This window comes from Rosa chinensis, chromosome 3 (assembly GCF_002994745.2).
Source record: "Rosa chinensis cultivar Old Blush chromosome 3, RchiOBHm-V2, whole genome shotgun sequence".
NCBI classification, from domain to species: domain Eukaryota; kingdom Viridiplantae; phylum Streptophyta; class Magnoliopsida; order Rosales; family Rosaceae; genus Rosa; species Rosa chinensis.
The window spans coordinates 18,365,532-18,377,658 of NC_037090.1; the positions used below are offsets into that span (position 1 = coordinate 18,365,532).

Consider the following 12,127-nt stretch of genomic DNA (forward strand, 5'->3'; position numbering starts at 1 on the left):
ATTGAAGCAAGGGTTAAGATGGAGAGTGGGTAATGGAGAAGGTATAAGAGTCTTTCTTGACCCGTGGGTACCTGAATTGAATGGTTTTGGTGTGACTTATAAATCTGGTGTGAATATGTTAATGAAGATGTCAGAATTGATATCAGTTTCAGGAGGATGGGATATATCCAAGTTGGAGCAAATAGGTACGGCTCAGGAGGTTGATGCTATTCTACGTATCCCATTAGTGAGGCTGGGTGGACGTGATCAATTAATCTGGAATCAAAATCGACATGGAAAGTACTCAGTGAAGAGTGGCTATTGGTTGGCTCTTAAGAATGCAAGAGGGAGAGGAGAGTACCAGAATCCAGCACGAGTGGCCGCAGATTACTTGCGTCACCTCTGGAAACTTAAACTCCCTCCAAAGATGTTGCATTTTATTTGGAGGTGTTCAACGGGGACTATGCCATGCATGAGTTCTTTATACACGAGACGCATTGTGAACGTTCCTATGTGCTCTAGATGCCAGCAAGCTTATGAAACACCTTTACACGCAACATATCAGTGTCCTTCGAGTGTTGCGGTGTTGGAAAATGTGTGTTTTTTCTCAAAGTTGGGCTATGGTGCATGGGGCAGCTTTATGGAGTTTCTAGAAGATGCTAGAAGGAAACTATTAGTGGATGAGGTTAGTTTTTTAATTGTTCTCCTTTGGGTTAATTGGAAAGAAAGAAATTCTATTTATCATGGGGAGCAAGGAAAAGATCCTTTGGTGGTATATGAAATGGGTGCTTCCATATGGGAGAGCATTAAGCAAGTAAAGCTTCGTGGTAATGGGGGTCACGTGATTGACTATAATGGGGATGGTTATGCAAATATGATTTGGGCTCCACCACCAATTGGAAGGCTTAAATTAAACTGTGATGCATCAGTGGCTGTTAATGGAGAACAAGTGGGCATTGGTAGTGTATGCCGAGATAGTGAAGGAAATTTTGTGGCAGCATTGGGAGAGAGGCTTGTTGGAAGATTAAGTCCATGTGCAGCTGAGTTGTCCTCTACTCCTCTATATTGAGGGGTCTTGAATGGGCTATGGACCAGGGGTGGAATGGTTTGGTAATTGAAACAGATTGTTTGGAGGCTGTGAGGATGGTAAATGGAAGTGATGAATGTCTTGCAAGTGAGGGTATCCTGGTGGAGCGAATTAGAAAGATTTTGGCCGCTTTGGATATTCCCAATATTCATCATGTTCCAAGGGCGGCTAACATGGCGGCTTATACGGTGGCAGGAGTTGTAGTCCGGGGTAATGGGCGTAGTAGTTGGTTAGGGGTTGGGCCTTCTTGGCTCATGGATGTCATTGTTAATGACGAACCCGTAACTGGTTCAGGTTCTAGGGAGGAGAGTGGTGAATTTTTGTCTACCACCGGTTATTCCCTTGTTTTGTAATTTGGTTAGCCTTTGAATAAAAGTCTCATTATTCTAAAAAAAAATAAAAAAATTTAAATTAATTGACAATATTGAAAACATAAAAGACGTGTTTCAGATTCTCACAATCTCTTCTCAATTAATTTTTACCATTTTTGTTTGTTTTGCTTTTTCATTAATCCAGCAGAATTCCAAGGTGTAAAACTTGATAATATTATCTGGTTGTACTTTTATGTGGTCAATATTAGCAAGCAACAAAGTGCTTTTCCTTTACTTTCCTGCATGATCTTTACAAGAACATGTATTTAAAAAGCATGACATATGTAGCCTTTCCTACTCACGCAAACCAGCCTCGCTCTTCTCCTTTTCCTTTCCATCTCTAAATTTCAACAACTACAGCTGCTTTTTGTTTCCTGCAAACCTCAACGTTTTCTGTTTTAAGAAAGATATTGGAGTCCAGGGCAGAATGTTTATTTTGATTAGTCTGGCTTCTTTCCTACTCGATCTATTTTATTTCAATCTTACTTTACAAATGGGCCGAGCAAGTATGTATGCACCGGCATCAAATTTGACAAAAAGACATGCCTAATCTGGATACTGTAACTGTTCGGTGGGATACTGTAGTTGTTAGGTGTTAGTCCCATCACTTGATCAAGAATGTGATACTGCAATTCATGTACATGGGTTAGGTATTCTTATATTTCATTCTTCAAAGTGTAACCGCACACAGATATATATTTGGGTGTTCAAAACAAAAAATGAAATTCTAACGCTCTTATTTAGCTCAGGATGCTCGAGTTCGTCATTGTATAAGAATAGTTAGGTATTTGATTTTTGGTATCAGAAGCTAAACAGGGGTGCCAATATCATTACGTACCTAGAATTCTAGAAAGAAGGCAACTTCTACCCACTTGGCCAAGAGGCTTAAGTGATCCTTCTCTATCATTAACAGCATGTTTGCCATCACTGATTTAGTGCGTAATAGTAGAGACACTTATATTATCAGACTTACTCATGATTGTAAATAGTAATCACACCTCCCACTTCCTAAGCGTGGATCATGAAGCAAGGAGATTCAATGGTTTTAGAAGGATTCAGATTTTTATGCACTGATGGTTTAGGAGCTTTTTGGATATCAAACACAATTTGTAGAATGTAGGGTAGGTCTTGATTCCTTTGTTCCCTCCTTTTCTTTCTTTTTCTTTTGTGCGGGACTAGGAACAGCTTAATTGACCAGTGTATTGTGTTTTAGGCTTTTCCACTTCCCATTCCCACCTAAGAATGAACTATAAAAGCTTTCCTCGAACAAGAATCTACTGGTAGCCCAAAGAGTCCTCTAGCCGAGAAAGCAGACATTCAAAGTGGTGAACTGGAAGTAGTGAATCATAAAAATTACTGAGAAGAAGAGACCCACTATTTTATGAATCTTCAAGCAAAATTATCAGTGAGCAAACCCAAGAACCCATGAAAAACAAAATCAAATAATGCATATACTAAAGCATGCTTTCTTTTAGCTTTCAAGTTGCAGTTGGTTAAAATCACAACAATTTGTTCTTGCAAGAGAAGACATACTATTATAAGTCCCAGCTTGAGAAGGTTCAAGGTCAGTTAAAGGGGTACAGTCTCTATACATGGTACAAAGGATAATCTACGCAAAGCATTCAAGGTTGAATAAGAGACCAGTAATCAATCTCCACTGGCACAGCCCCTGCAGCCACAATGCACGCACTCTATAACCTTCTCCTCTCTCAGATGCTTGGGCACTCGGCAGACACATGTGGTGGCAAAGTTGTGATCCCGAGGCTGCATGCACCTCAAACAGCAGAGACGTTCATAACCAGGCTGCAAAAGCAAACCAGATATCATTAAAGTTAAAGTTAAGAGTCAAAATTAAGAGACTTGGACAAGTATATAGCACAGTATATGAGTTTGATGTGATATTATCATTATCATTATTATTTTTTCAATTCACTAATTGAAGTCACTGTTATCCAATAAATTTACATAACACCCTCCTAATATATGACAAACGTAATCCTTTAGCATCATAATATCAAAACATGCTTTTCCATTGCATGTAGCAAGAGAACTTCAGAAAAGATTAACCAATGTTGAACACCTTTAGGTATATGCAAGTCATGTCCAACGTACAACTTGAAGTAACTGTAACCCAATAATTTAACATAACAACCTCCAAAAATATATAGGACAGGTGTTCCTGTAGCATCTTAATATCAAACATTGCCACTTCCAATGCATGTAGCAAAATACCACAGACAATGAGTTTAACCAATGTTGAACACCTTTTATATCGACTCTTATCAGAAATTTCTTAGGCATCTACATGTCATATTATAGGTGCGTCTAACCTCTATGTATCTGCCTTGCATGGCTAAAGTTCTAGAATGCTATAGCGACTCCAATTTATTCCTTTACTGTATTTTTTCTTGCTCATTTACAGTACTTTCATCACTAATTACTGAAGTCTCAAATCACAAATGGGCAGGTTGATTTTCAAATTCATTAGCCTCTGAGTCAATTCTATTCACAAATAAACCAAAAGGCAAAATTAGCCTAACAGTATCAAATAAAGAGAGATTCTGAGACAAACCTTCTTCCACTTAGCAATTAGATTGCGGTCTGCATAACCTTGGTCCAGGCAGAACTCATACAATTCCTTGGAAATTTCTTTTCTCCGATGGTAAAGGTCAAAAATGTAACGGCTCTTTTGATGCGCAATTTTGAAAATAGGCCATAAGGTTTCACATTTCCTCTTACCATCATGAGTATCATTCTCAGCTTCTCTCATCTTTGCTTGCAGTTCGCGAAGAGTAGGCTCGATCAGTTCCCAGCCTTCTGGGTAGTTGACTCGATTAGTCTTTACCTTAGGCATTTTCTACCTGTCATCAGTGGCAACATAGGATGAGTAAATTATCTGAATTCAAAAGGGCATCAACATCAAAACAATTAAATGTCCCAACAAGATAAGAGGATGTCTCAGATAATATCAAAATGATAAAATCAGTACAATAATCATCAAAACAACTTTATTACTACTAATAATGAATTAAATACATAAATACACAAAAAGCAACACACTAAAACAAAAAACCATCGGCGGCAGCGGAATCCACAACTTGAAAAGCGAACCACTAAGTAATTTCAGTTTCCTCTCATTATGGTTTCAAGAAACAATTGTAATGTTCAAATCACCAAACACTTGCTCTGACTGTACTATTTAATGAGAGATAGCTGTATTAACATATTGTATTGCAATATACCATAGTACCATACTGTAACTTACTATCATCACTAAGAGGGTATATAGGTTGCGGTCCCAATGGGCGTTAAAAGTTATGTAACTGAAGAGAAAGAAGTTATGGGGGTTGTCTGAAAAGTTTTGAAGGGAGCAGTGTGGTTAGATGAAGTTGGGTGTTATTACTTTTACTTTTATGACATATGTCAGTTGACTCTTCATTAATAGTGTAGATACTGCAGTCATCTGATAGAAGTTAGTACAAACTCATAACTTGGTATTAATATTATGAAAAAATATAAGACAACTGATCTTAATTAACATAAATGTATTACTCAAAGTCACAAAAATAAACATGTAACAACCCATCTCAGTTACTGCAAGTACATCAGTCAAGTTTCTAAGATACATCATTCTCAATAACATTATGCAATGACCCATCATTTGAACGTGCCACAGCCTAATAATAACTAAGGCATGTCACAATCTTCACTTCTTCCATAGCTATCCATTTATAGAAAATAATAAAGTGAGGAACTCAAATAACGCACACCAAGATTGCAATCCATCCAAAGTTGAAAAAGAGTGGTCATCAAGTGCAAGTATATCAGAACACAACTCTTGATAACAAGAGAGTAAGATATAAAATCTATTAAAGACACAAGAAAATGAGATGCATATAAAAACCATGAGGTTGTAAACTAAACGAACCAAGTCCTTATGCTACAAGTTTTTCCTCCAACCCCACAAAGCTGACCCTATCCAATTTCTTTCTGAATACCAAGAGAACTATTAAGGCAGACGCCCAACTCCCACAATCAAGACTCATAGTTCATTAATCTAGCTTTACTCGAACAAAAGTTTAATGCATAGCCCACAGGGCATGCCCCGGAGTACAAAACATTCTCTACCAAACAGGTCCTATTTATAAATTGTAATTACAAAGAATCACTTAAAACTAACAGCTCATTAGATCTGGAAAGTCGAACGAATGGAAAGGGGTACCCACTTAAGAGATGGGCAACAGGTTGAGAGCAATTTAGACTTCTTAGACAGCACAAGAGACATTATACTGGCTTCCTTATTGGATGGCATTGCAAGTAGCTGAAATCCAATACTAGGAATTGGTAATGCACTTGGGCCACTAACGCAAAATTATACTTTTTCGAGTCTGGCACAACAGACCATCCCCAAAAATCCCCCAAGCGCTTTGTAGACCCAGGTTCAAAACTAGAACCTCTGCCAAACCCTACAATCTACAGGAGGCAGGAAGCTCTAAAAAAAAGTACAGATCTTAAGGGGTTCAAACCCTGGGCTAGCCACTTGAGACAGAGCCCTTAAATTGGACGAACGCAGCAGAATCGTTGCTGCTAAAACATGTAATTAAACCTAACGGGATCGCATGAACTAAATCAAATTAATAGACCATATTAATTTGCAGAGTAGCTAAGCATTGGAGTCAAATTCTCACAACGAAATTAATAGACGAATGAAACCCTAGAAATCAAAAACTGAAGAAAGAAGAGCTTACGGTACCTGGTGACGGTGAGCAGAGTCGACGGCGTTGCAGAGACGAGAGGGACTCGATCTCTCAGGTTCGGGATTTATATGGAAAGAGCACTCCTACGACGTCGTTTTAATCCCTACTTTTTACGAACAATTCTTAGGTTCACCCCTAAAAACATATTAACCCATATTACCAATTAACGCATAATAACTTTATAATTTTCTAATCCAATCATCATATTGTATATAACGTAATTCAAAGATTAGCTCTGTAAAAAGTCAATCAATCTGAAGACCTTTTAGTTATTCATTTCTATGAAATACGTGGACGGTTCATTATAATAGTAATAAGTGTTGTTAGAACAATTTATTTGTTTGATTCAATTGGATAACTAAACGATTTGCGATTCGGTTGATTTTTTACAAAGATGATCTTTAAAGACTAATTTATGATATAGACCATTGGATTATAAATTTATTAAGTAAAAGTATGTTAATCGACAATGGAGTTGAATATACTCCCTAAATGTGAGAAGTACATTCAGACCCAAAATTAGGAACCCGATCAACCACCAAAGCTATCAATTAATGGAATATCGATCTTAAGAATTGGGTGATGGAGAGGTGGTCACAAGCTAAATACGTACGAAGCTAATGGTGGTCACAAGGAATGTTAAATTTATGGTCCTAGTCCTTCAACTTGTTCTTGCTTCCCAAATGGTGAAGACGGAGAAGTTCCCCATGGATGTGCAAGTTCCCGAGAGAATGCACAACTTGGAAGTAGATTATCAGACATGTGTCGTCCTAAAGTTTTTGTGGTTATTGTGGTGCAGCTGTGAATCATTGGTCTGAACATTGTCCAGAAATGAGTAAAGGCCGTATTGGGGCCCTAAATATGCTCCTTGAAAAATAATTGATTCCTTTAATACCGGTATGGTGTCGATTTTGAAATTTGGTAAAGGAAGCGGCCATTGTCACCCTACAAATATTTGAATTATTAAATGATTATATTACTCAAGTACAAAATAACTAATAAGTACACTAATTTTCTAAAATCTAAAAATGTGAGGAAAAATAATTACATAAGTAATTAATTAAATACAAAGATTACTTAATTTCTAATTGGATAATATTAATCTTTATCTTCTGCACCCAAATTTGAATTTATTACTTCTTCTTTTTTTGTCTTTTTGTTGTCTCCTCATCGTTAATTCGTTATTCAATTCACAAAACTATTAGTGTTAACTTTATCAAAATCTTTGTAATACCATTTGTGAACACCAAAAGTAAAAATTTAAAACACAAAAAAAATAAAATCAATCTCATCTTCATTGCTCATAGTTCTAGACTTACTAATCTTTTTTTTTTTAAAGAAACATACTAATCTTTTTACATGGATTGAAATAGAGAACACTGGAATTGAAAAAAAAAACAAAATTAAAAAAATGAAGGTAAATTAGATTATGATTTAATTTTTTGAAATAGATTATGATTTTATTAAGAAATTTTAATATATTTTAGTTTTTTATTAGTATAAATTAAATGAGAGATTTTTGTTAAAAATATTTTTTTCAATTGGATATGTCATATAAGGATATTCTTGAAAAGAGAAATATGTTAGATAAGGAAATTTCATAATTGAAATTAAAATGTAAGGTGTAATGAGCAAGTAGGGTAAACAAAGAAAATGATAGGGTGGTAATAGCCGCACCTTTTTATAGTATACATAAAAATATAAAAATATAAAAATATAAAAATAAAAAATAAAAAAACAATTTGGCTTTAATACCAATATGCCGAATTTTTTTTTAAGAAACAATACCTACCAAATTTGGATTTTTCTTGGCAAAAAGGTCCGTATGCATTACCAAATATAGCCCTAATGTCATGAGGAAAACAAGAGATTTTGGATTTGCGTCTCCTTTTTTTTTTGGTGGAGATTATTACACGTGCTGGAGTTCATGTTTGAGAAATTTTTCTGTCCTACCGTAGACATGGTATCACTTACCAGTAATAAATTGACACTTGGATTTGTATTTTATTTAATTAATATACAATTGTTTTGTTATATGAGGTAAAGACCTTTTTGGGTCTTTTGGTATTCGCTTCCTACCTCTTACATCTGCACTTCTTTACGATCCCCACCATCTCAATATTGTCCTCTTCTGCAACTTTAGTACTGTGATTATGCAGGGTGATATGAACATGCAAAGCATTCCCAAATGTAAACCCATTCATTGATATATTTATGCAGTTTTTTTTATCGGGTAGTTTAGGCAATTTCATGGATTCAGTTTAATAAATCCATAGAATTAGGGGTCGTCAACGGGCCGGGCCGGGCCCGGCCCATTCATAGCGGGCTTGGGCCGGGCCTTGCTATATTTTTAAATAATTGCGGGCCGGGCCGGGCCGGGCTTTATTAAAAATCAAAGGATCCAAGCCCGTCCATATAAAGCGGGCCTTGCGGGCTTTTTCGGGCCGGGCCGGGCTTAGCCTTGCGGGCTTTTTTGGGCCGGGCCTTGCGGGCTTTATTTATAAATAAATATTTAAAGACACAAGTATTTTTTTTTTAATCAAGCTTTGGAAATTCAATGGATAATGATCAAATACAACCAAAGATAACAATCTATATAACTATATTGTACCAAAAAAAATCTATATTTATACATAGATACTAATTTGTTGATAAATAAATTTTTAAAGACACTAATTTTTTATAAATCTATATTTATACGTCACACACTCCAAAGAGCTACATATAGCAATTCAAAGAAAATGAGAAACCGACCGTTGGATGAGTTTATTACAATAAATTATGAGTGTGGTAAAAAATTTTGCCAATTTCACCATATTTTTGAATCCGATCGGATTGGTCAACCGTAGTCACGTATATGTTTTATTGGTTGACCGATGGCGTGGCAACTGCGAAACGTGCTTATTTTTTCACATCAGGTTTGTATATATTCCATCGATGGATGTGCGTGGACATAAGATAAAAAAAATTAATTTTAATTACAAACACATTGGACTATACTAATTTTATTCCTAAAGTTATATGACTTATACATTGCATTTAAATTGTTTAAGTTCATTCTAAAGCAACCATGAAGTGGAAAATGAATTCGGAGAAACCAACCGCTTGATGGAGAGATTGTAATGTTTCATGGTGGTTTTAGAAAATCCAGCCAATTTAGTTCACGTTTCGAATTCGATCAACTAGGTCAAACGTAGTTACTCTTATAAACCTATATTTATATATCATACACTCCAAAGAGCAACCCCTTTCAATTCAAAGAAAATGGAAAAACCGACCGTTGGATGAGTTTATTACAATAAATTATGAGTGTGGTAAAAAATTTAGCCAATTTCACCATATTTTCGAATCCGATCGGATTGGTCAACCGTAGTCACTTATATGTTTTATTGGTTGACCGATGCCGTGACAACCGCGAAACGTGCTTATTTTTTCACATCACATTTGTATATATTCCATCAATGGATGTGCGTGGACATAAGATAAAAAAAATTAATTTTAATTACAAACACATTGGTCTATACCAATTTTATTCCTAAAGTTGTATGACTTATACATTGCATTTAAATTGTTTAGGTTCATTCTAAAGCAACCATGAAGTAGAAAATGAATTCGGAGAAACCAACCGCTCGATGGAGAGATTGTAATGTTTTATGGTGATTGTCGAAAATCCAGCCAATTTGGTTATCGTTTCGAATTCGATCAACTAGATAAAACGTAGTTACTCATATAAATCTATATTTATATATCATACACTCCAAAGAGCAACCCCTATCAATTCAAAGAAAATGGAAAAACCGACCGTTGGATGAGTTTATTACAATAAATTATGAGTGTGGTAAAAAATTTAGCAAATTTCACCATATTTTCGAATCCGATCGGATTGGTCAACCGTAGTCACTTATATGTTTTATTGGTTGACCGATGCCGTGACAACTGCGAAACGTGCTTATTTTTTCACATCACGTTTGTATATATTCCATCAATGGATGTGCGTGGATATAAGATAAAAAAAATTAATTTTAATTACAAACACATTGGTCTATACAAATTTTATTCCTATAGTTGTATGACTTATACATTGCATTTAAATTGTTTAGGTTCATTCTAAAGCAACCATGAAGTAGAAAATGAATTCGGAGAAACCAACCGCTCAATGGAGAGATTGTAATGTTTTATGGTGGTTGTAGAAAATTCAGCCAATTTGGTTCTCGTTTCGAATTCGATCAACTAGGTCAAACGTAGTTACTCTTATAAACCTATATTTATATATCATACACTCCAAAGAGCAACCCCTATCAATTCAAAGAAAATGGAAAAACCGACCGTTGGATGAGTTTATTACAATAAATTATGAGTGTGGTAAAAAATTTAGCCAATTTCACCATATTTTCGAATCCGATCGGATTGGTCAACCGATATGTAGAATATATATATGCACATATTTTATATAGAAGTATAATAATATAAGAACTTCCACACACAATATATATATATATATATATATATATATATATATATATCTCTCTCTCTCTATCTATACACACACATATATATTAATATATATATATATATATAAACACACACACACACACATATATATATTGATATATATATATATATATCTATATATATCTCTCTCTCTCTCTCTATATATATATATATATAAACACACACACATATATGATATATTGATATATATATATATATATCTATATATATATATATCTATATGACTATATATATATCTATATAAACACACACACAAATATATATCTATATGTGTCTATATATATATATATATTTATAAACACACACACACATATAGATATATCTATATATATAACACACACACACACATACATATATATATATATATATATTTATATATATATATATATATATATAAACACACACACACACACACAGATATATATATATATATATATATATAATATTTTGCGGGCTTTTACTGGCCGGGCCTAGTGGGCTTTTACGGGCCGGGCCTAGCGGGCTTTTGGCGGGCCGGGCCTATGGGCCGGGCCGGATTTTTGCGGGCTTTTTTGCGGGCCTCCATCGGCCCACCATGGCGGGCTTTTGCGGGTTTTTTGACGGGCCGGGCTGGCGGGCCTCCATCGGCCCACTTGATCCGCGGGCTTTTTGATGAGGCCTACATAGAATGTATTACTGAGATAGTGAGATTCCTGGGTTAAGAGGAAAAGATAAGAGGTAAGTTTACGGAATTGAATCTTATTGAATAAATCGAATTTGATTATTTTGTTTATCTCATCAATGAATACCAACTTCGCAGTCGATCTTGTCATCATTCTCCCATCCCCATTCCCAGCCATAGGCAGTCCCACACTCTCCTACCCATTCTCTAACCTTTCACTCTCTACACCTACGACTTCACCTTCAATTGCATACAGAGGCGGAGCCACATAGGGGCCTAGTGGGTTCCGTGCCCCACTGAGAATCATACAAATACAACTTAGACTACATAAATTACTAATTGCCAATTTGGCAGAGTGGTCCTGCAGCTTTTGTTGTGGACACTAGGTCCCCGGTTCGACTCTTGCAGCATACTTTACTTTGTTTTTGTTTTTTTTTGGTATAGAAAAGGGACAATATACTAATCTTCATACAGGCAATACAATACTAATATACAATACCTATGAAATCTCCATACAATACAATACTAATATACGTACTATATGCTTTCTTCTAACTCTTTTTTCTATACTTTTTACACCAATGAAATATCGTCGAAGAAAATTACGTACCCGTTGTAATATATATATTACATATACAATTTTTTTAATGTTTTGCTATAATTATTTATTTTTTTTGTGCCCCAGCAAACTAAAATTTCTGGCTCCGCCACTGGTTGCATAGCCGGCTTCATCGTCATCGTCCTTAACATTTTCCAGGAT

The 12,127-nt window shown here is 35.4% G+C and overlaps 1 protein-coding gene across 1 annotated transcript; it reads right to left on the reverse strand.

Annotated features, from left to right (window-relative positions):
* Nucleotides 1-2,863: 2,863 nt before the first annotated feature.
* Nucleotides 2,864-6,294, reverse strand: LOC112191471 (protein BUD31 homolog 1). Its single transcript, XM_024330821.2, has 3 exons — nucleotides 6,191-6,294; nucleotides 4,010-4,298; nucleotides 2,864-3,240 (listed from the first exon to the last, which is right to left on the reverse strand). The coding sequence occupies exons 2-3, from the start codon at nucleotides 4,289-4,291 to the stop codon at nucleotides 3,085-3,087; spliced, it is 438 nt and encodes a 145-aa protein (XP_024186589.1). The 5' UTR covers nucleotides 4,292-4,298; nucleotides 6,191-6,294; the 3' UTR covers nucleotides 2,864-3,084.
* Nucleotides 6,295-12,127: the final 5,833 nt, after the last annotated feature.